This window comes from Thamnophis elegans, chromosome 12 (assembly GCF_009769535.1).
Source record: "Thamnophis elegans isolate rThaEle1 chromosome 12, rThaEle1.pri, whole genome shotgun sequence".
Lineage (NCBI taxonomy): Eukaryota > Metazoa > Chordata > Lepidosauria > Squamata > Colubridae > Thamnophis > Thamnophis elegans.
Window position 1 is genome coordinate 45,562,398 of NC_045552.1, and position 25,973 is coordinate 45,588,370.

At 42.8% G+C, this 25,973-nt stretch overlaps 1 protein-coding gene across 1 annotated transcript in view; it reads right to left on the reverse strand.

Moving 5' to 3' along the window:
- Positions 1–23,946, reverse strand: part of LOC116516136 (rab proteins geranylgeranyltransferase component A 1-like) — a 49,412-nt gene extending 25,466 nt beyond the window's left edge. Inside the window, 4 exon segments of the mRNA XM_032228540.1 lie at positions 3,040–3,164; positions 4,980–5,052; positions 11,381–11,447; positions 23,898–23,946. Of these exon segments, the coding sequence (XP_032084431.1) occupies positions 3,040–3,164; positions 4,980–5,052; positions 11,381–11,447; positions 23,898–23,946 (314 nt within the window).
- Between the last annotated feature and the right edge of the window lie 2,027 nt (positions 23,947–25,973).

The following is a 25,973-nucleotide window of genomic DNA, read 5'->3' on the forward strand; positions in this document are numbered from 1 at the left end:
GGCATAGCACAGGTAGTCCTTGACTTACAAACCATTCATTTAGTGACCGTTGAAGTTACAACTTCACTGAAAAAAAGTAACCAACCTATGACCATTGTTCACAATTATGATCGTTACAGCATCTCCATGGTCCAGACGCTGGTTCATATTTATGACGGCTGCAGTATCCCGGGGTCACATAATCCCCTATCGCGACCTTCTGACAGGCAAAGCCAAAGGGGAAGACAGATTCACTTAACAACCGTGCCCCTAACTGAACGACTGCAGCGATTCACTTAAGAACAGTGGCCAGAAAGGTCGTAAAGAACGAGGCAAAATTCTCCGAACAAAGATCTCACTTAGCAACCAACATTTTGGGATTCACTGTCGTCGTACGTTGAGGACTACGTGCAGTTGAGTTCTTGCGGGGCTCCCATGGGGGGAAATGCAGTCCATTTTGTCTGCAAAGAAGTGACAATCGCTCCTGCCAGCCTCCAACTAAGTCGAAACTTCCATCTAATATTCCCGCAAACAATGAATAAAAAGCAACTCGCTCCCTTGAATCTGGAATACGAAATCTGAAATTTATAATCACCACCCTGGATATTTGTTTTCACCCAAGGACATAATTTTCAAACAGAATAGATGCGGCAATAAAAGCGGAAGCAGGGGGGGGGGTGTGTTCACATTTAAATCTTTGTACAGGTCTTGGGGTGGGTGGGTGGGAAATCTCCCAACCCCCCTCGCTCCTTTTTCTCGGCCATGCTATCTCACAATAAGGGACACATCTGCAGCACCAATTGTGGTGTAAATTCTGAACATTATCTAGTCTCATTCATTAATTAATGGTCCCAACAAAAGAATCTCTCAAAGCCAATGTGTCTTATTAATGCTTTGGCCACAGTCCACCCTTCCGATAGGTCCAAAAGAAAAACTGCCAACCAGCTGGTTAATTATGCGGCACAGGTGTTCGCTATTTATTTTTCAATCGTTTTCCTTTTTTGGAAAAAAAAAAAACCATTCTTTTTCTCTATCCCACTTGTTGCAGGGATGGTATTCTCTCCCTTTGATGGATGCGTTTTATTTGGTGGCCGTGGGTTCAGCTTTGTACGTTTCTATTACCGCTGCTCCCCAGCTGTTTTATTCTTTCAAAATAAATGTTTAATGGCAACTTCATAGGAGTTCAGGCAAGTTAAGAAGCAAAGGAGCTGAAGCACGTCAACCGTGTCGAATCAACTCTTCCTGGAGCATAAATTAGATGCAGGGGTTTGGTTTGGTTTCAAACAGCTTTTCTTTTTTAAATGGGCTCCATTTAAAAAATACATTTAAAGTAAAGAGTTGGTGCAGATGTAATAACCCAGTGTTTCTCAACCTTGGCCACTTGAAGATGTCCGGACTTCACCTCCCAGAAATCCCCAGCCAGCGAATGCTGGCTGGGGAATTCTGGGAGTTGAAGTCCAGACATCTTCAAGTGGCTAAGGTTGAGAAACACTTCAATAATCAATCCAGAGCTATAAAAACAGTCTAGAACAGAGGTGTCAAACTCGATTTAATTGAGAGCCACATCAAGGATGTGCTTGACCTAGTCTCAGGCCTGCAAGTCATATTCCTTTTAGGATCTTTGGCCTGCCACACACTCTATTCTTTTACTAGGCTGTTTCATTAGTAGGGTAATTGGGAGGGGAAATGTCAGCCTCTGTTTCTCTACTTGCTTTCGGCTGCCATTGAAATGGGGAGGGGGAGGGATGGTATTTGGGAAGGGAAGGTTTAAGTACAGGAGAGATTGTGAAAGGGAGTTTTGGTTCTCACCATCTACTGCCCATGCTGGAGATAGTGGATGGGCCCGCCAAGGCCACTGTCCTCCATACCAACCACAGGTGGGTTCCTACCAGTTCGCACCTATTCGGTAGAACCGGTTTGTCAATCTACCGAACCGGTTAGAAGAGGTTCCACCAGTGGACCCGGAAAGCAGGCCACACCTACAGAAGAGGGTCCAAACTTTTTGAAACCCACCACTGGTCCTTGGATATGATTATTCTACACTATCATGCTCGTATTTATAAAACTCAGTGCCTCTGTGAAAGGTAAGGATGACTACTGAGTTTGTGGTGGCAATCAGAACATTGCGTGTGTTGAAGTTGTTTTAACGCAAACCAAAGATGCCTTTTAAAAAACACGTTTACATCATATTCTTATGCATGCCAGTGCTGTGTGGGAGGTAATTTAAGGTGGTTCTGACAAGTGTCGTCGGCGTCTTCATATCCGGTCACAGGGGCGGCAAGCCACTCCCATCCGGTCACATGGGCAGTAAGCCACTCCCACAAAGGAGGCCGCACCCACAGAGTAGGTTCAAACAATTTTTGAAACCCACCACTGATACCAACCTGACGATGTTTTTTGAAGATGGACCTCACATGACACCTGAGGGATTTGCAGATTGGACTAAGGATGGGGTTACCAGGGGGAGGGGGTTGGGTGACAATTTGATATCTATGATTACGCACGCTTTTGCCTCAGATCTTGCTTTGCTTAGCTGCTATCTTTTCATAACCAGTAAAAGTACTCTTAATTCTGCGAAATGGAGTTGAGTGGTTTCTTTCTTGGTTGCTGAGGGAGGCTGGCTTGACAGGGAAGAGTAAGGAGTAGAACTGTCGAATGTGTTGTTGTCAAAATAAACATTCCTTTCTAGAAGCCCGAGGTCATCCTTTGCCTCCGCACCTCTGCACCTGACTGGAACTAGATGGGTGGAAATGCCAGTGTGGCAGAGGAAGATTGGACCATGTGAGGACTTGTGGGTGTGGGGACAAGATCATGAACTTTCAACTGGGTGGGAACCCCAGGAAGCTTTCAGATTCGGGTTTCCCACAGATGTGCCAACATGTCTCTCTTATTAAATTGGAACTTTGAGGAAAGCTCTGCCTTGGATTCTGATTTAATTCTGGATGATATTTGGAACGGTGACACCTAGGAGGGTGGGTTGTTTGGGATGTTATAAAAACAGGACGTAGTAGAACATGCAAACATATCTATTAAATGAAATGCATACCATCTTATACTCACCTAACGTAGCAGAAATATTCTACATTCTGGATGGTTTGATCTTCCTTATTAAGAGGAACTGCTTCCTCATTTTCAAGAATTAGGTCTTGCCAAGCCGTACTTTCCTCACACGGATCAGCCTGTTCCTTGTAATAGCAGGAACAAACAAATAAAACTTAGATTAGAAAACACAGGGCGGGGGGAGGGGGGGAGCCGAACGCACTGCAATGTCTTTTGTTGCCCTTGTTTCATTTCAACTTTTAAAATGGCAGGAATGGCGCACCAGCCCCTTGCTCTCTTCCAGATTCTGTTGCTCCAGCGCGCTCTAGTTTCTGTGGTGCCGAAAAGGTTAACCATCGCTGGTACATAAGATCAAGCTGTTAGAGGCTTCTAGAGTTCCAAGGGTTTTTTGTTTTTTTTAAAAAAAAGCAAGTTGAATCTTTTTAAAACTTCTGCAAAGTACAGCGTTACAGAATGCAGACAGCAAATATACCTATAGATCAGTGTTTTTCAACCTTTTTGTGCAAAGGCACACTTTTTTCATGAAAAAAATCACGAGGCACACCACCATTAGAAAATGTTAAAAAAAATTAACTCTGTGCCTATATTGATTATATATAAAGTAATTTTCCCACGGCACACCTTACACTATGTCACGGCACACTAGTGTGCCGCAGCACAGTGGTTAAAAACACTGCTATAGATAACTCTGACTGGCTCATGAGTCCTACAACTCAAGAAGACAATTATTATATGGATGAAGACTTTTTTTTTTTAAGAACCATTTTAAAAAAAGAAGAAGGGTTAAAGGCTATGTAGGGCACGATAGTATCATTGGAATTTTCAATCATTTTCTTCATTTTTGGAATAAAAAAAACACCTAAATTACAGTAGGGTTAAGAATTCCCCCTCTCCCCTGCAGGATCCAATCTGGGTCGGTCACTGGGACCCGAGGTTTAGACTTTTCGGACTTGTGTTGAAGCAGTTCTGCAGGGAACTCCTCTCTAGCTCTCTGGTAACCAACCCAAGATTGGATCCCCCAACATTATCCTGGGACACGTAATTTCGCCTTCGTTCATAACTTTTTTCCCCTTCCAATATCACACTGCAAACCAGTGGTTGTTTGGTGTGTTTTTTTGTGTTTTTTTTCAAAAACCACTGTTTTGCAGTATGATGTTGGAAGAGTTCTGGAAATGGGCAGAAAAAAAGACCTTAGTCTTGCCTAATGATTACAGGTTGCCAAATTTATCCTTACATGTTGTTTTCACATGGGTGGAATCGATCAACTGGTCCCTTCTTGGTGGAATTTAATCTAGGCAGAAATATTAAAATAGAAATAGCAATAGCACTCAGACTTATATACTGCTTCACAGGGCTTTACAGCCCTCTCTAAGCGGTTTACAGAGTCAGCATATTGCCCCCAACAATTTGGGTCCTCATTTTACCCACTTCCAAAGGATGGAAGACTGAGTCAATCTTGAGCCGGTCAGGATTAAACTGCTGGCAGTGGGCAGAGTTAACTATAGCCATTAGTACTTAGACTTATATACCGCTTCACAGTGATTTCCAACCTTCTCTAAGTGGTGGACAGAGTCACCCTCTTTCCCCAACAATCTGGGTCCTCATTTTACCCATCTCAGAAGGATGGAAGGCTGAGTCAACCTCGAGCCAGGTGAGAATCAAACTGCCAAACTGCTGGCAGCTGGCAGTCAACAGAAATAGCCTGCAGTACTGCACTCACACCACTGGGCTATTTCGTCTTAAAATTAAAATAATTTAAAATTAGGAAATGGGAACAGAACATGTTTCCTTATCTCCCCACCTTTGTAAGAATTTTCAATTCTGGTTCCTAAAAAAAGAAAAGAAAGGAAAACAGGCCTGGAAGATTTACATTTAAATTAAAACTAATGCTTCAACAAAAACAATAGAATTTGAGATAAAACAATAAAGCTGCTCCTTACTTGGTTTTCTTTTATCCAGGACAATAATCCCGAGAAGCTAAAACTTGCCCAATTTCCTCCATAATAATTTCTCCTGTGGCAGCAGAGGGGAGAAGGGAAGACGAGGGAGAAGAAGAAAAAAGGTCAGCAATTTCCTTTATTGCAAGAATTCTGTTATCGTGTTTCCCCGAAAATAAGACAGGGTCTTAATTTTCTTTTGAAACCCCCCCCCCCGAAATAACCACTAGGCCTTATTATTTTGAGGTGCAGGAGGCAGCGAGCGTGGTCACCTCATGGATGCTGCTGTGTTGCAATATCTTTGGGGAGGGCTTATTTTCGGGGGAGGGCTTATTTTAGTGCGTGAACTCAAAAGTCTGATTGGTCTTATTGTCCGGGGAAGTCTTATTTTCTTCTCAGAAAGTCAAGGACACCTTGCCCTGCACCTGAAGGGGCGTGACTGGGGGGATAGTGCCTGATTGGACCATGGATGGACATGTGGGTGCTGAGCAGGGACTTGGACTTTCATTTGGGTGGGGAAAACCTGGAAGCTTTCAGATTCGGGTTTTCCCAGATGTGCCAATATGACATCTCTAATAAAATGGGAGTTTGAGGAAACTCAAAGCCTCGGAGTCTTTATTCATTGGAATAAAGTCTTAATCGTTGGAATAAAGTCTTTATTCATTGGAACCCTGACAACATAGGGCTGTCAAATTTTCCAAAAGTGGATATTCCAATTCTTGAGCACTCAGGATCGTAGATCATACATCTTCGTTTTTCGGCTTCTGTGTCATCGTCCTGACCCATTCCAGAGCTCATCAAGGCTTTGGATGGGTCAGGCTAGCTGCTAATCGCAATTCAGCAATAGATCTCCACTGAGCCCCTGGTCTCGGAGCCAAAGGAGACCTTCATAAATGTCGGGATTTATAAAAGTCTCATGGATAGACATGCAAGAGCAGAATTTGCAGGGGGAAAGCCTAGTTTTTGCCGTGAACGCCAGCCAGTTAGGAAAGCTGCCTCTTTCAATACAGTCGTCGCCCTGGGGGGCATGGGGGGGATGAATCAAAGGCAAGGTCTGGGAAGAAGCGGCGGCGGCTGATGCCTGGTGATTTCTCCAGAGAGCTGCTTGCACGCATCTTCCTCTATTTGATCTCTTTCTGGAGGGAGAAGGAAGGGGAAACAGAGGAGGTCCGGCTGTCATCCGAGTGAGTTCTCCCTTAACTAGCAAACTTTCTCCTGCATCCCCGTTAAAAGCAAAGATGTACAAAGTCATCGGCATCAAAGCTTAAGACGTTCCAATCAGCCGTCTTGAATGAAGCGGTTATTATAGTGTTAGTTTTGCTTGTTGTCAACCATCTAACCTGGAGGCAGTGGTGAAATTCAATTTTTTTACTACCGGTTCTGTGGGTGTGGTTTATTAGGTGTGGCTTGGCTTGGCTGGTGTTGCAGGGGAAGGATACTGCAAAATCTCCATTCCACTCAGGGGCCAGCCAGAGGTGGCATTTGCCAGTTCTCCAAACTACTCAAAATTTCTGCTACCAGTTCTCTGAACTACTCATAATTTCCACTACCGGTTCTCCGAACTACTCATAATTTCCGCTACTAGTTCTCTGAACTACTCAAATTTCCGCTACCGGTTCTACCGAACCTGTCAGAACCTGCTGGATTTCACCCCTGCCCGGAGGTATCAATTCAATTTCACGCAGTCTCCCCCCATGCCCCGTTTCAGCTGGTAAAGTGTTGCAGGAGGCCGTTCAAGCTGAAATGGGGCAGAGGGGCTGAGTGCGGCCTCCTTGTGCCCCATTTGACCGGCAGATGGGTGTCCGTCCCATCTCACCACCACCACCAGCCTCCCCCCACCAGCCCATGGAGAACTACAACGCTGATCCGGCCCGCGAAGAAATACAGTTTGACACCCCTGAATTAAAGGACATGTTTCCTTCCAGCTTGAGTTTCTGATTCCTCATAGCACATTCCTTCAAAATATCTCCCAGCGTGATCAGGGCTTTGATAGAAAGGAGATAGAGATGAGATTTTTTTTTTTAAAAAAAAAGAAAAAGGATTTCAATACCCTTAAAAGATATTGTAATGGTATGACTTTATTGACCATTTGGCTCCCAATTCAAATTCTTGGTCGGAGATAATTCCAAGACCTAAAAGATAACGACTTTCTGCCAAGCCATGTCAGGCAAATCCATCCACATTTATTTAGTAAACAATGATGAAACACTCATGGCTTAGCATAATATGAGAAATCAGCCACTAATTCCAATCATTCATTGTAATGTCGTACTTCAATAGGGACAAGATATATTAAAACCAAAGAAAGTTTCTCCTTCCACAATGACTAAGTTAAGTTTTGCTCTTAAGCCTTGCCAATAATACTTCCATGACAGCTTTACCAAGGTCTCTGAAATGCTTGAGCTTTTGATCAATTAATTGGAAATCAATTGAAAAATGATGCTTTACTGACAAAAAACTGTTGAAGAATGAATGAACCAAATTGATTGCTAGGTACCCTGTTTCCCCAGAAATAAGCCTAATCAGACTTTTGAGTGCATGTGCTAAATAAGCCCTCCCCGAAAATATTGCAACACAGCAGCAGCTATGAGGTGACCACAATCACCGCCTCCTGCCCCTCAAAAATAATAAGACCTCCCCCAAATAAGGCCAGGTGCTTATTTTGGGGGTCAAAAGAAAATAAGACCCTGTCTTATCCTGTTTCCCTGAAAATAAGCCCTCTCGGATAATAAGCCCAATCGGGCTTTTGAGCGCATGCGCTAAATAAGCCCTCCCCTAAAATATTTAAATGCATGTTCAGCCGGTCCCCCGTCATTTCCTGGAGGAGGGTGTAGGGGGGAACATGCCCCATACGTCCCACATGCACCTGCCATCCACACGGAATGGCTTCGTGGAGTCCACTCCCGGAAACCCTAGCTCCCGCGACCCTTTAGTGGCGGACGCAAAAAGAGCACCAGGCCCAGTGACACTAGGACTGGCAAGAATGTGCCAGAAACAGAGACAGCCCTCTCTGGATCAGCTGATCCACAGGGCGCAGTTAAAGGGCCTCCTGCACCTTAAAAATAATAAGACCTCCCCCAAAATAAGGCCAAGTGCTTATTTTGGGGGGGTCAAAAGAAAATAAGACCGATGTTTTCCCGAAAATATTGTGTTCCCTGAAAATAAGACCCTGTCTTATTTTCAGGGAACACAGTATTTTCGGGAAAACGTGGTAGAAGATGGGGAAGTTAAGGAAATAAATTGCTCTCCTGTTCCCTTCCCCCCCCCCACTGCCATGGGGGGGGGGAAAGAGCAGCGTCCCCCCAAAATAAGATTTGCAAAGATGGAAAGAGAGGTGACTGGGGAGGAAAATCTTCATGCATACACAAATTGCTTCCCCCTCCCCAACTAAATTTCCATTCAAACTTTTGCAACTTCCAACTTTAAACTCAATGCCAAGCCGGTGTATTCTGAATTGCAAATTACTTTTCTAAATCATTTAGCATCCATCCTTGAAATTCCACATGTCAACAGCTCATTAATACCTACAGTCAATGTAGCTCTCTGAAAAAGAACCAATGGTTGGGTTGTTGTTTTTTTAAAAAACATTTTATTGAGACAGATAGCTAAAGAAAGCCTCCTTCAATTACAATTTGGCAGAAGCTAACTTTAGTTTTAAAACACGATTATAGGAATTTATGACCGGGCTGCAATGGAAGTGACTATTTTGAATATGATTAGCGGTCTGGAGAAGGAGATGCTGCGGGACGGTGTTTATAAATCAACAGAGGTGCTGCTCAGTGGTTTATAATGGTTCACTTCAGATCATCCACCATCATCACCTAAGTGGTATATTATGATAAACACAAAACAGTGGTGAGAGATTAAAAGTGATAAGATTCTCTCGGGGTAATGAATCCAAGCACCGTTGGAACCCAAAAGCAGATCAAAAGTTTCCTTTGGCTCTCAAGTTACTTCCACTCACTCACCTAAGTTTTCCACCTAATTCCCATCAGAAAGTAAAGGTAGTCCTTGACTTACAACAGTTCATTTAGTGTTCATTTTGTCAGTACTGTTCAACAGTACAGTGGGACCCCGAACGGCTCAGACCACGAACAATTCAGGTGCCAAACAAAATATCCCCTAAATGTGTCGCAAACATATCCTTGGGTGCCAAATAAACCCAGCTGTGGCTATTTCCCTGCCACAGCGATTTCCCCTTCTGCACCATTTTTTGTCCGTGCGCGCATGCGCAGTCAGTCTTCTTCCAGTCACCATCAAATCGGGTGCTGACCGAAGTCCGGGAACAGATTACGATCGGCACACGAGGTCCCACTGTACTGGAAAAAGCAACTTTTCTCACATGACTGTTGCAGTATCCCCATGCTCACATTATCAAAAGTCAGAGGCTTGGCAATTGACTCATATTTATGACGGGTGCATTGTCCCGGGGGGGGGGGGGGTCACGTGATCCCTTTTGTGACCATCTAATCAGCAAAGTCAATGGGGGAAGCCAGATTCGCTTAACAATGGTGTAACAGCCTTAATAACTGCAACGGTTCACTTAACGAAGGTGGCAAGAAAGGTCGTACGATGGGGCAAAGCTCAAATCTCTCACTTAGCAACATAAATGTTGGGTTTCAATTGTGGTCGTAAGTCGAGGACCACCTGGGGAAGATTTAAAGTTTACCAAGCACCGATAAAAAGCAGATTGATAAGGGTGGCCAATATTTAGATTCTCCACCTCATATGCTACTTGCCTAAGAAACCCATGAAAAATTGAGGGATTAAATGTTGAGAGGTAAATCCAGTAGCGGTTTCTACCTTTTCTTTAACTAAATTTGAGTTGCATTCTCTTGTCTTGGAATTGTATTTCTAGAGGAGGGAGGGTGTGGGGAACAATTATTTCAAAGTGATGGAATTGCTTGCAGAAGGAAGAACTGCAGGCTTGTGAGTTAAATGAAAGCAAGAATCTTTTTCCCATTCGGGTTTGGGTAGTGCAAATACATATAACTATTATATGTAAAAGTTGCGAGCAACCTTTCTATAAATATTGTACCTAAACCTATTAATAGGGAAAAGTAAACTGTCAAGATATTGCTTAGCACAATTTAAAGCTTAACACTTTTTCTTCTCAATGCTGAGAAAAAAAAGTGTTAGGAATTACACTTTTTTTTTTCCATTTAGACACAAACATACAGAGCTGTCAAATCAACAAATTAGCTTTGCAAATAATGAAGAGCAATGGCATCCAATTGCTATTTCCTTTCCTGCTACTAGACTGGGGGTCGGCAACCCGCGGCTCTGGAGCTGCATGTGGCTCTTTCATCCCTCTGCTGCGGCACCCTGTCACCAACTGGCTCCACAATTGATAGGGCTTTCAGTTAGGGCAGGCAGAGGAAAAGGACACCGTGCTAGGAGAAGACTCTGGAGGGGGGGGGGGGAATGACACTGGACTTCCGGTTGGTTGAGAAAAAAGGATGCGGCGCTAGGAGGAGACTCTATGGTGGGGGAAACCAGACTTCCAGTTGGCAGCACCCTAGACGTGAATGACATTGGGCTGTCCATGCTCACCCTGGCCACGCCCACCTCGGCCCACTGAGGTCAAACAACCCTGATGAAATCGAGTTTAACACCACTGTGTTAAATATGGGTAAGAAATGTAAAATTTACACAAGCCCAGAATTTGAGAGAAACTTTTATAAGATGTTTTATAGATGGCATTTAGATCCTAAAAAACTAGCCTGTATGTATCCGAATTTACAACCTAAATGCTGGAGATGTGATTGTCTCGATGCTACATACTATCACATATGGTGGACTTGTAAAAAGGTAAAAGCATTTTGGATAAAAATATGGTGGATTATGCAAAATGTTCTTTAAAAAAGGATAAAGTTTACCCCCTCAGTTATTCTTGTTAGGTATAATTACTGATTGTACAGTTATAGAGACTAACTTGATTTTGCATTTAAGAACCGCAGCAAGACTGCTGGTGGCGCAATACTGGAAGAAGGAAGATTTGTAAAAGTTTTTCAAAAATTTTCAATAATTAAAAAAAACCACCCCTGTACTAGACTCGATCAAAATCCAACTTGGTTCAATAAGGAGAGATTTGGAAGAGTTTTCGGTCACATTCTCCAGACATTTATCTCAACCCTTAGAACCGTGAAGGCGAACCTATGGCCTTTCCCTTTTCCCTCCCCGTCTTCCCTCTGGAAGAATCAAGTTAGGACCTCCTCCATTAAGCCAGTCTTTGGTGTCAACGGTTGTTAGGACCCATAGCAGCATTTCCAAAATGTGAGAACTTTTAAGTAGTTTAGACTTCCACGTCAACTTCTGGGAGTTAAAGCCCACGCATCACAAAGTTCCCAAGGTTGGGAAAAGCTGAGCCTATAGCCACAATGTACATTGATGGAAGGACTTACGAATCCACATGAAGAACCTGCTGGCCGCTCCTTGCGCAAGCTGCCGCGATGATAGACTCAGGTAAGCCTATAAAAGAGACAAGGTTTTAATTAAATAATTTATGATAAAATATTTTAAGATCCATGCATTTTGAAGAAAGACCGTGTCACCCTCCTCCCCCCCCCAAAAAATGACCCATTATGATTTGATTCTTTTCTGACACTAACGGAGGTAGTTCTACTGTATCTTCAGATGAGTTATTTTCTATTCTCTATTACTTTCTATGAGAGCTTCTTGGTGCTCTTTGAGCCTGCTTGTTTTCTTGCAATTACCCAAACTATGTCAGAATATTCATGAACTGGAATAGGACACAGCAACAGATCAGCCATTGGGTACTGGCTGGAATAGGACATGGTAACAAGGTCAGCCAATGTATAGCCATGGCAGCTGGGTCAGCCAATGGGAACTATTTGGTGACTGAGAGCCATGCCAGACGGCTAGGAGCCTGGGAGTGGCTTACCTATGTAGCTCTAAGTCTGTGCAAGAAAACTAATCTAGTCTGAATGTCTCCTCTGCCTGTGTTTTGCCTGTAACTACTACCATGTTGGTGAATTCACTATTGGTATTATACATTTTACCCATGCATTATTATGTATATAAAGAAGTTAATGAATCCTGCTGAATCAGTTATCTGTGTGTGCTTTCTGGATTTGATTTTTGCAACAAACTCTGACAAACTAGGTAGCCTCATCGCTGCACTAATGTTACCTAGATTGAGTAATGAAATACCTGCAAGAAAACAAGCAAGCTCAAAGAGCACCACCAAGCCCTCATTTAAACCCCGAGCTACAAATATTCTCCTTTATTGGTCCTTTCTATGAGAGATTCCTTTCCAAAAGGAATCTTGCAGTTCTTGTTTCCTTGATCTTCCTCAGGGAGGTAGGGATTCTCATTCATCAGGCTCCTAGAGTTCCTGATTTGAGTTTCTCATACAGAGGTGGGTTCCTACCAGTTCGCACCTATTCGGTAGAACTGGTTCGTCAAATCTACTGGACCGGTTAGAAGAGGTTCCACCAGTGGACCTGGAAAGCAGGCCACACCTACAGAAGAGGTTCCAAAATTTTTTGAAACCCACTACTGCTAAAGGGTTAGGGGTGCAAGGATCTTGTAACTTGACAGCTTTAAGACTTGCACGCTTCAATGCCAGAGTTCCTGAGCCAACGTGACTGGAGGAGGAATTCTGGGAGTTGAAGTCCACAAGTCTTAAAACTGTCAGGTTTGAAGACCCCTAGTTTTTTTTTCTAAAGGGTTAGGGGTGCAAGGATCTTGTAACTTGACAGCTTTAAGACTTGCATGCTTCAATGCCAGAGTTTCTGAATAGCTACTTGGACCGACCTAAGTACTAATTCATAATTTCATATCTGGTCACATGGGTGGCGAGCCACTCCCATCCGGTCACATGGGTGGCAAGCCACTCCCACAAAGGAGGCCACACCCACAGAGTAGGTTCGAACAATTTTTGAAACCCACCACTGTTCTCATATCTAGACATCCGTTTTTATATCTCAAATTGTAGAGAAGCGAATCGTAATTGGATTATTGCTTTCTGTCCTTTCTCATTCGCCCAGTATTTTACTATTGTGAGCTTTGATCTAGATCAGTGTTTCTCAACATTAGTCGTTTTAAGATGTGCGGACTGCCAAGTCCCAGAATTCCGCAGCCATCATGGCCAGGCTATCTGGAGAATAATTCTGGGAGTTGAATTCCACCTGTATTAAAACAGCCAAGGTTGAAAAGGCTGCTCTAGATCAGGGGTGTCAAACTCAATTTCATTGAGGGCAGTATCAGGGTTGTGTTTGACCTTGGGGTAGGCGTCGCCGGAGGGGTGTGGTCAGGGTAGGCGTGGCCAGCTCAACATCCTGCAGCCCTCTGCCATCGAAAGCGGAGCCCGGGAGGCCGCACAGAGGCAACGTGTGCCGGTCCTTCACTGTTTCCAGGGGAGCAGCGCGGGCCAGATCTAAGCACCCTGCAGGCTGGATCCGGACCGCGGGTCTTGAATTTGACATCCCTGCTCTAGACGATGGGCCTAGCGCAGTGATGGCTAACCTTTTTGTTGTTTGGTGCCAAAAATGTGAGGGCATGCGCACTTTCAAGCACGTGTATGCCAGCACCCATAATGCAAAGCGCCCCCCACATGCGCACATAACCTCTCCCACACTCTCCTCCCATGCCCACCGCATTACTTGCCTCCCAGCTGAGTTTGGTATTTCCTCCAGGGAGCCAGGAGAGACCATTTTCTCCCTTCCCAAGCTCCAGGAAAGCCTCCAGAGCCTGGGAGGGTGAAAAACAGGCCCAATAGGCCAAAAGGAAGTTTGGAAATGATCCATTTCCAGCTTCCAGAGGGCCTCCGGGAGACTGGGGGGAGGCTGCTTTCGCCTTCCCCAGGCTCTGGAGGCTTTCTTGAAGCCTGGGGAGGGCAAAAAACGGCCTCCCCCAGCCCTCCAGAAGGCCGAAAATCAACTGGCTGGTGCACGCATGTGCGCTGCAGCTGATGGCTCATGTGCTGGCAGATATGGCTCCGTGTGCCACCTGTGGCACATGTGCCATCGGTTCACCATTACGGGCTTGGGTACGTTAATGTTTCATGTTTTGAAGGGCAAAATATATGTGCTAAAGTTTAAAGAAAACCAATCGATCGATCAATTAATCAATAGCAAATACATAAATAAAACAAGCAGACCCTCAAGCCTAAAACCTTTGTTTTAACAAACTGGGATTCGGAGCAACCAAACGGCAGTATGCGGTCCTTAATCCTTTTAACTGGGAGAGGATACAACTTCAAACTATTCATACATCAGAATTCAATATCTAGAATATCACCTGAAGCAATAAAAGGCAATATATGGAATACTGCTGGAGGCAATAAAAGGAAAGTGCTTCCCAGTAGAAAAAGAAAAAAAGAAAGAAAAGACATTGATCAGAGGCAGTTAGGCATCAAGTTGTAGAATACGGGCTTGTAATTGGAATTTCAAAGATTATCCACCTTAGTACAAATAAATTCCTGGAATGAAAGAGACAGGGAGAAGAGAGGGTGTCAGAACCTAAATAGTAAGAGGGGGGAACCAGTTATCCAGTTCAATGTAAGAACTCCAAAACAGAGTGATTTATATTTACAAAACTGCATAAAAATCTATTCAAAAGCATAACTTGCCCAGTGAAGGACTTTCTTGTGTTAAGCAAGCCTTTCTCAATATACCTGGAATGCAGAAGGTTGCATGGGGGGGAAAAATATGAAACCACTAGGAATCAAACTATTTTCAACCGATTATAAGTGACTTTCTTGGATTATTTCCAAATGCTTCAAGGAAGGAAATTTGGTAAACAACCATTGTGGTTTGTATACTCTGAATTATGGTTTAGGACAGGGTTCTCAACCAGTGCTCCGTGGACCCCTGGAAGGCCACGATGTCATCAGAGGAGGTCCATGAAGGCTAGGAAAAAATGTTATGATTTAAATCTTGAGTTAAGTCTTGGGGGTCCGTGGTCATGTTCCGTGGCCACAAAAGCAGTGGTGGGATTCAATTTTTTTTTACTACCGGTTCTGTGGGTGTGGCTTGGTGGCGTGGTAGGGGAAGGATGCAGTAAAATCCCCATTCCCTCTCCACTCCAGGGGAAGGATACAGTAAAATCCCCATTCCCTCTCCACTCCAGGGGAAGGATGCAGTAAAATCCCCATTCCCTCTCCACTCCAGGGGAAGGATGCAGTAAAATCCCCATTCCCTCTCCACTCCAGGGGAAGGATGCAGTAAAATCCCCATTCCCTCTCCACTCCAGGGGAAGGATGCAGTAAAATCCCCATTTCCTCTCCACTCCAGGGGAAGGATGCAGTAAAATCCCCATTCCCTATCCACTCCAGGGGAAGGATACTGTAAAATCCCCATTCCCTCTCTACTCCAGGGGAAAGATACTGCAAAATCCCCATTTCCTCCCGATCAGCTGGGACTCGGGAGGCAGAGAATAGATGGGGATGGGGCCAATCAGAGGTGGTATTTACTGGTTCTCCCAACGACTCAAAATTTCCGCTACTGGTTCTCCAGAACTGGTCAGAACCTGTTGAATACCACCTCTGCACAAAGGTATTTAAAGAGGGTCTGGGATGAAGAAAAAGTTGAGAGCCATTGGTTTCATATGTTGGGGACTCACCCAAAAGTAGCTATATCAGCAAACCACAAGTAAACCACCTATGAGTAAGATTGATGTGCAAAGATGGGTGCCAAGTCCCCTTCATTCAACTTGAATGAAGACTGAATGAACATTGCAGCTAATAACTTGCATGTTCCCCTATAAAGGGAGGAAGAAGAATAGTTTATTATTATTGTAGTAAATGTCTTCTTTGTAGTTGGTACATCTTCTTGTGAGAATGCCAACCAAAGACCCTCAAAACTCTAAATGTGCTTACTTTGCCAAAAATATTGTTCACCCTTGCGTTAAAGCAAAGTTCCACTGAGAAAAAAAAAATCCATATTCATCGGTTAATGCAGGGGTGTCCAAATTTGGGAACTTTAAGACCTGTGCATGGCTGGCTGGGAAATTCTGGGGGTTGAAGTCCACAAGTCTTAAAAGTTCTCAAGTTTGGACACCCCGGGGTTAATGTTTATGGAGTCCCAGATGTTGTGGCTATTCAACTGCCTATAGTTAAACCAAACTGTGATTCAGTGTGATGTGCAAACTGAAAGAAGGGATGGGTGCCAGCTTATCACAAAAGCCTGAAAATGGTTTATAAGCATCTCTGACTGTTGTGTGTTACATATATTGCAAAAAATAAAAGTCTCTGTGGAAAATGCCAAAAGAAATCAACTGGACATGTTATAGGAAAGTTTTAACTACCAACCAAGCCTGAATAGCTGCAGGAAGTTGCAAACATGTAACTATCCAAGGTGCTGAAATTCGACCTCCACTAAATACACTTTATTCTACAGCAGGAGCCTCCATCCTTGGCCGCTTTAAGACTTGTGGACTTCAACTCCTAGAATTCCTCAGCCAGCGCTGGCTGGCTGGGGAATTCTGGGAATTGACGTCCACAAGTCTTAAAGTGGCCAAGGATGGAGAGCCCCGTTCTGCAGCATGTTGTGGACACATCGTCAAAATGGGACTAGTAAAGGTAAAGATTCCACCCACCCCCCCGGACATGTGTGCTAGTCATTCCTGACTCTAGGGAGCAGTGCTGATCTCCATTTCAAAGCCAAAGAGCCAGCACTGTCCAAAGACGTCTCCATGGTCATGTGGCTGGCAAGACTAAACATCGAAGGTGCACGGAAGGCTGTTACCTTCCCATCAAGGGTGGTTCCTATTTTTCTACTTGCATTTTTACATGTTTTCAAACTGCTAGGTTGGCAGAAGCTGGGACAAGTAATGGGAGCTCACTCCATACCTTGTGCTATAAATCTTCATTTGAACCTTTGCAAAGATTCCGGATATGCAATGCCCCAGACTCCACTCCACCTCAGGGAATCCTAAATACTGTTATTTAACAGTACAAGAAGGAACTGAAATGGGTCCCCCTGTTGTGACTGTTAGCACGGAGAAAGGGTGTGAATGTTACATCCTGGGGCCATGTTATCAAAACAATGCTTCTTTACATAGAGCGCTGTAACAGCTGCTGAGCACATGGGTTTTGTGCAAATTCTGGCTAGAAAACTCCTGAAAGTGATCAGTGATATTGATAACCTGGGGGCTAGATAAAAGCCCAATTTAGTATTAAACATTGGGACAGAAAATATCAAAGAACTGGCAAAAGATTACATCTGAAAAGATTCAAAGCAATACAACTAGGCAGGGGCTTAAAAAAAGCACTAGCTTTCCTGATGCCCCAGTGTCTCTGTTTGGCTAGTGTGCCATGATACATTTTAAAAACCGTATTAGTATTTGGAATTGATTTTTCTTAACATTATACTTACATAAGATAAACATAAAGTACTATCACCACCATTCCTGGCATATCGACCAATAAATAACAGCTTCCTCTGACAGGACTCTGATGACTGGGCGAAGCCCAAACGCTTTCAGCCAAAATCACAGGGAGCTATAAATCACGGTTTATTTTATAGAATATTTCAAAATGGGTCCCTGCCTTCTACCTTGAAAGTCATTTCATGTGTTATTTATAACTAGCGAAGATCAGAAACAGAAAGAATGGGAAAAATTGCATGGAACCAGAAAATTTACAATGGGCTTTGGGTGTTTTATACACACACACACACACACACACACACACACACACACACTTTTTAGAGGAGAAAACAGAGAGAAGAGACTTAGTTTGACATACAGTCAGAAACCACAAACATCTTTCAGGTGGGGATAAAGTGTAGGGTATAAGTTAAACAACAGCTAACTTGCACAATATCCCAGTTAGGAGGAACAACAGAGAGGTACACTGTGATCCAAAGATGAAAACACGGGATCAAATTTGGATCCATTCCCAGTCCATATTTCAAAACAGCACTGACTCTGAGATTTATATCAAACAGAACTACGCTTGTGTTTCAATCATAATTTGTTATTAAGCCACAAGTGATTGGCCTCAGGCATTGGGTGGAAAGACTCTACCGAATCCACGTAGCTTGGCAAAATACTTGAAATGTTATTAGAAGATGCAGTCGGAGGTCTCAATTTCTAACAAATCCTCTCAGGTTTTGGATAAAATAGGGATGAAGGAATTGGTTTTTTTTTTTAATGTTTTCCAAATTTAATTGCAGCAAAACGTAGGCCATCTAGCAGTAATCTACCTTTCAAAAAACCATTTTTGTACAACCACTAGAAACACAAAATCTGAACTGGCGTTCTGATTCAAACTGGAGTAATAACTGCTTTGACGATTTGATGGCTATGTAGGACGTTAGCGCCCACCCCTCTCCTGGAAAAATGAAATATTTTAGGAAATATTAAAAGGGCAGAATATTTCCCCTAAAAGGGAGGCAAAAACTCAGCCCACCTCCCCTTTGTCAATGGCCATTAATGCCTGGGCCAGTCTATTCTACATAACAAGATCTACCTCCTTCAGGCAGAGCTATAATAGGAATCCCAAAGCCCTTTCATTACATCATCACCCAGTAGAGTCAACCAAGCTTGGAACTCAGGACAGCCCCTGCATGGCCCCATGGAAATCTGACAACCAATCAGAATACAAGCTCAAATTCAAAAGTCCAGAGTGGGCATAAATCTCAGGCACTCTCAGCATCTCCTCCCTTTTTGTTCTTCACCCAGCATCTTCAAGGCAGATGGCCCTGTCCACCATTAAAACCATCTTTCCAAACAGCCACCATGTTTCCAGTGTCTTTCTCCCCACTTGGAACTGAACCCAGAAGGACATTTCTTCCAACAGCTACGATGAACACATTTATCCATGAAACAGACTCTTCTCCAAGTCCACCAAGGCTCTCCTAAAACCTGGCCTTCTTTGTGCTCCTGCATAAAGCCACTCAATTCATTGGATTACATTCTGCCCTTCCTCTAACCATCCTACGTCTCACAAAAGGCAACCGGATCAGAGCTCCAGGTGAGGTCACTTCCTCCCTGGTCCTGCTCTTCTCTCAGGAACACAAGAAATTTAAGAGGAAGTCGAGGGTTCTCTTTCATTCAGCTTTTATCCTCTCCATTAAGAATCTCAGTAAAACCAGGGCTGACCATAACTGGCCCAGAAAGCTAAAGGTATCACTATTGATTAGGAATAGAATAGAATAGAATAGGGAATAGAACAGAACAGAATTCTTTATTGGCCAAGGAATTTGTCTTTAGTGCAGATGCTCTCAGTATACATAAGGAAATAATACATTCATCAAGAATAAAAAGATACACTTAGTGATAGTCAAGGTTACTAATAAGCTATCAAAATCGTACTAGGAAACCAATAAAAACAATATAAATTGAAGGATACAAGCAACATGGTTATAATCAAAGTGTGCAGAGATAGATACTAGGAAGGAAGAGAAGGATGATAGTAATACATTCTTAGTAAATTATTAACAGTGTTGTGGGAATTAGTTGTTAAGCAGAGTGATGGGATTTGGAGAAAACTGTCCTTGTGTCTAGTTGTTTTGGTGTGCAATGGCCTGTAGCGTCATTTGAGGGCAATAGTTGAAACAAAGTATGAGGGGGATGTAGATGTTTTCACAGCCCTCTTTTTGACTGTGCATGTGTAGGTCCTCAATGGAAGGCAGGTTAATAGCCAATGTTTTTCCTGCAGTTCTAATTAACATCGAAGTCTATGTTTGTCTTGTTTGGTTGCAGAGCCAAACCAGACAGTTATGGAGGTGCAGATGACAGAGTCAGAAATTCCTGGAGATTACCAAGAACTACAGTATTAGGGCTGTAGGCTAAATTTCCAGGGGGCGGGAGGGCGGGGAATCCCGGAAGGTAATTCTGTATTTTTGTAGTTTGGCAAGATAACGGATGGTTGTGTCAAGAGAGTCACTAGGAATTGAGCTGAATTCAAGAATGTTTCCCCTCCTCCAAATGAAGGTATTTGGGAAAGTCTATGTAGTTTTCCTCCCTCAGGAGACCTAATAAGCTTATATATGAAGTAAGAATTTGAACCTAGTGATTCCTGATCTTAAGCTAACAGAACCTTTAGAGCAAAATTTAAGGTTCAGAAGTTTGTTTTTTTTAACTGAAACGTCAATAATCAGATGCCGATTAGTTGGCTCATGACAAACACCCATATACTGAAATAAGGATCAGCATCCTATAAACACATATTGAAACTAATTCTTATCTGAATTGAATGTTGAACACACAGGCTTTTACAGCAAAATCGATTTCTGGACCTGCTAATCTCCTTAACCTTCAGCCTTGCCATTTTTTTTCCCCCAGACTAATTTAGAATAGATCCACCTGATCTTGCATGCTAGATTCTGTGATGTGGTCCACATCTGGCAGCTGTAACTTACAGCACAATTTAAAGATATTCGCATAGTTTAGCTATCGTTTGAAACTTACTCAATGCATTTTGAATATATTCAAAATCATAGTCATATAGGCTGGGTTGCTATATTGGGCTAAACCATAGTGCACATTCCTTATTGCACTGTAAAACATCAGTCATCGTGATTTATGATTTAGAGCAGGGGTGTCAAACTCAAGGCCCACGGGCCAGATCCGGCCCACGGGGTGCTTAGATCTGGCCCACGAGGCTGTCCTGGAAACAGCAACGGACCAGCCTGCGGTGCCTCTGTCAGTAAAAAATGAAGGGCCCGCACCCCTCTGAGCTCAGTTTTAGCTGGTTGAGGGTTGCAGGAAGCTGTCACAGCCAAAAACGGAGCTTAGAGGCCCATTTTGCTGGGCGAGCGCGCAAGCCATCACAGGCATCCCGATACGAGTGACGTCGAGCTGGCCACGCCCACCCTGGGCCCCGAGGTCAAACACAACCCTGATGCAGCCCTCAATGAAATCAAATTTGACACCCCGATTTAGAGTGACACAGCAAACCCATCCAACTGAGACTAAAGAGCCATCGTAAAGAAAACAATGAAGAAACTCAATCACAGTACCTCGTGGGTACTTTCAGAATGGCAATAATGTTCATGCATGACAGATCCTAACAATTTGCCATTTTTTAATATTCATGAAGGGGAAATAAATATGTAAATGAGCGCAAGCACTTCAGAACTAAGCAGGTAGCTAAAGAGAAGGGGCTAGGGCAGGAAGAGAATAATAAATTCCTAGGAATAAATAAATATAGTCCCTGATAAAGGAGAGAGTGAACAAGGCATTCCATTTTCACTGGTGGTTTACTAAAGTTTGAATGAAACACAATTATCTGCATTCACAAAGCATGTAAACCAAAATGTTTTAGCTGATTTTAGCGAAGAATACTACGTGACCTCAGTCAGGCATGGTTTGTTTCAATAACATTTGGTTAAATAAACCATAGCTTAATGTGTTAGACAGTTTTGTCAGGCACTCTTAACTCAGCTTTTCTATACACACAGGCTAGCTACTGATAATAGCATTATTCATCCGGATGATATGTCTGGCTTCTATTAATGTCTGCAAGAACTACACGCTGAACAGTCTACAGAGTATAGAACTAATTTTTAAAAAAACAACAACAATGTGTGGACAAATAAATAATTGGAAATGCAAATACCTTTAATTTTAAAATAGTTTATTTCACTTTACTGCATGCATTTGATGGATTTATTATAACCTGGCTTGAAATCTTTAAGGCATTCAGCATCCATATTAGCTATGTTAAAATAAAATAAAAAGAACTTGTATCTGCAATGCTTTCAGACCCAGCATGAAAACCAATTACAGCAAATGAACTAAACGCAGTTACAGAAAGAAAGGCAATAGCAGTTAGACTTATATACCGCTTCATAGGGCTTTCAGCCCCCTCTAAGCGGTTTACAGAGTCAGCATATTGCCCCCACAGTCTGGGCCCTCATTTCACCCACCTCGGAAGGATGGAAGGCTGAGTCAACCTTGAGCCGGTGAGATTTGAACCGCTGAACTGCAGATAACAGTCAGCTGAAGTGGCCTGCAGTACTGCACCCTAATCACTGCGCCACCTCGGCTCATAATGGACAAGAAAACTAAGGATTCTGAATTGTGAGAGGTTTTGTTTTATCCATCCAATGCATCTATCCAATTCTTCACTCCCCAGTAAAAATACCCAGAAGGTATTGTTAGTCCCATGAGCAAACTCAAATCCAATCACCCATTCCAAGATTATACTGCCTAACAGAGCCAGATTGGTGTAGTGGTTAAGGTACCAAGCTTTGAGTTCTAGCCCTGCCTTAAGCACAAAGCCAGTTGGGTGACTTTGAGCCAGAAGGAAACTTCATCTCTAGAAGACAGTGGCAAAACACTTCCAAATAAAGTTGTTAAGGAAATTGCAGGGACTAGTCCAGGCAGTCAGCAGACCTCAAGACTTGACTTGAAGGCAAGGAGAGCCAGTTTGGTACAGCAGTTAAAAGTGCCAGGATAGAAACGAAGAGATGGTTAGTTTTAGTTCTGCCATCGACATGAAGGCAATTGAGAAACTTTGGACCAATCCCAAGAAGAGATTGGACAACCAATTGTCTGAAATGGTATTGGGTTTCCTGAGTGAGCAGGGATGGACTAGAAGACCTCCAAGGTCCCTTTCAACTCTGTGTGTGTGTTTGTGTCTGTCTGTCTGTCTGTCTGTCTGTAGATAGATGATAGATTAGACAGACACAGAGAGAGACAGGCAGGCAGGCCAGGCAGGCAGATATAGCTCATAGATAGATGATAGATGATGGATGGATTAGATAGATGGATGGATGGATGGATTAGATAGAGAGGGGGGGAGAGATGAGAGATAGATATAGATAGAGAGATAGATAGATAGATAGATAGATAGATAGATAGATAGATAGATAGATGATAGATGGATTGATGGATGGAATAGATAGATAGATAGATAGATAGATAGATAGATGATGGATGGATGATAGATGGATGGATGGATGGATGGATGGATGGATGGATGAGGAGGGATAGATAGATAGATAGATAGATAGATAGATAGATAGATAGATAATAATAATGATGAGGATGGATGGATGATAGATGGATGGAGGACAGATAGATACATAGACAGACAGACAGACAGATGGATGATGAATGGATTAGATAGATAGATAGATAGATAGATAGATAGATAGATAGATAGATAGATAATTAGATAGATAAATAGATGATGGATGGATGGATGGATGGATGGATGGATAGATGGATGGGATAGATAGATAGATAGATAGATAGATAGATAGATAGATAGATAGATAGATAGATAGAATGATGATGATGATGGATGGATGATGATAGATAGATAGATAGATAGATAGATGATAGATAGATAGATAGATAGATAGATAGATATGATAGATGGATGATGGATGGATTAGATAGATAGATAGATAGATAGATAGATAGATAGATAGATAGATAGATAATGGATGGATGGATTGATGTATGGATTAGATAGATAGATAGATAGATAGATAGATAGATAGATAGATAGATAGATAGATAGATAGATAGGGTTAGGTTAATTTAGATTTAGATAAATATTTATTATAAAAACACGCACCCACACACACACATTATAAAGGCCCAAGACAATTCCTCTTCATTCAATGAGACCCAGGAAAGCCAAAAAAATTGAACACGCTTTGCCTACAGAAGAAGCAGGACATTAATAATAATAATGAACCAAAAAGCCACCAGCACCTGCCCCTTTTTCTCTCAACGGCGCACCGACCCCCCATTAGCCTGGCATCGTCTCCTCTTCCAAACCCGGACTTGGCTGGGGATGATGGTAATTGCAGTCCAACCCCTAGGGGGCTGCACCCGATGCAGGAAAGGATCGGTTTATTTCCAAAGCTGCTTCCTTCCCTTCCAAAAGGCTTCCAAGATCCTAGCCAATCTCGCCCTCTGCTCCAGCCTCGGACACGCTTCCCTTAACCCCGCCCAGCCATTCGCACGTTACATTCACGCGAGTTCCCTCACCCGTTCCTATGACCACCACATCAAACTCGGAAGGCAAGTGGTCCGCCATCTTGAGGGGAAAAAAATTTTCGGCCGCGGTCACGTGACGCCTCTGCCTCTGCCGAGCGCTACCGGAAGCGAGTCGAGGCGGAGCGGCGGCGGAAAATCCTTCGCGGGGCATGTGGGGAGTGTAGTTCTTTTTTCGAACTTGCCGCCGGAGCGACCGTTCGAAAGGTCTTTGTGCCCATTTAGTTTGAGCGCCTTTTTTTAAAGCTAATCCCCCTTCTTCCTCCGAATCCATATCAACGTTACGTTAAAGTTGCAAGATTTGCAGACTTAATTCAGCAATTCCAACAAATTCATAGGAGGACGTAGAACATTTCATATGAGCATCCCAAACTGTAGTTACTTAATTCAGCAATTCCCCTACTGCTGTTTCCCCAACGGCTGCGTTAGCGGTAGACTGCTTTATAGTATGAGGTTCTGCATGTGTGTGTGTGTGTATGCTTTATAGTATGGAGGTTCTGCTTATATATATATATAGATATATATATATATATATCTATATATATATATATATATATATAGTTTGTGTATATATATATAATATATATATATATATATATATATAATATTGTTTATTTATGCTGATAAATAAATAAAGGGAGACTAGTATAGATCTATTTCAAGCTATTTAGCTCTCATCAGCTAGCCATACCCAAGTTTGGGAATCGAACCTGTGCTCCATTGCCTCCCAGGCAGGGAGTTAACCATTGAGCTACAGAGAACGACTCCTTTATCAGCCAGCCAGGGTGGGAGGATATACTTAAAGTCACAACCCCTGGTATGCCCAAGTATGGGAGGAAGGTCACACTTCCACTAATGACAGAGAGTGGAAGTGTGACCTTCCTCCCATACTTGGGCATACCAGGGGTTGTGACTTTAATATATATATATATATATATATATATATATATATATATATATATATATATATATATATATATATATATATAAAGTCGATAAGGAGTCGAGCTCTGTAGCTCAATGGTTAACACATCTGCCTGAGAGGCAATAGAGCACAGGTTCGATTCCCAACAAGGGTGGCTAGCTGATGAGAGCTAAATAGCTTGAAATAGATCTATACTAGTCTCCCTTTATTTATTTATCAGCATAAATATAACAAATATATGTATGTATGTATGTATGTATGTATGTATGTATGTATGTAGTATTTATATTTAGTGTCACAACCCCTGGTATGCCCAAATATGGGAGGAAGCCTACTGCTTCCTTTCTCTGTCTATCGGCTTGTCACAAGAGACCATCCAGACAGAAACCCAATATTTTACTGTTGCCTTTGTTACATTTGTGTTGTATTTGTGCTGATAAATAAATAAAGGGAGTAGTATAGATCTATTTCAAGCTATTTAGCTCTCATCAGCTAGCCGTACCCTTACTGGGATTCGAACCTGGGCTGTATTACATGTTAGGCAGATGTGTTAACCACTGAACTATATATTTTCAGAGATCCTGGAGTACCAAAGAACTACCAGAGGACTAGGAAAGAGCTGATGTGGTTCCCATCTTCAAAAAAGGGAAAAAAACAGATCCAGGAAACTACAGACCCATCAGCCTGATCTCAATACCAGGAAAGATTCTGGAAAACATAATCAAGCAACGAATTAGCGAACACCTAGAAGCAAACAAAGTAATAGCCAAAAGCCAACATGGGTTTGTCAAAAACAGATCATGCCAGACTAATTATTGCATTCTTTGATAATGTGGCAAGATTAGTGGACCAGAGGAATGCCGTCAATATAGTTTACTTGGACTTCAGTAAGGCATTTGATAAGGTAGACCATAACCTACTACTAGATAAAGTAGAAGAATGTGGGTTAGACAGCATCACCACCAGATGGATTCGTAACTGGCTGACCAACCACACTCAACGTGTAGTCCTCAATGGAACTGCATCTTCATGGAGGGAAGTATGCAGTGGAGTACCCCAAGGCTCTGTTTTGGGCCCAGTACTCTTCAACATCTTCATCAATGATTTGGATGAGGGAATAAATGGGGAACTCATCAAATTTGCAG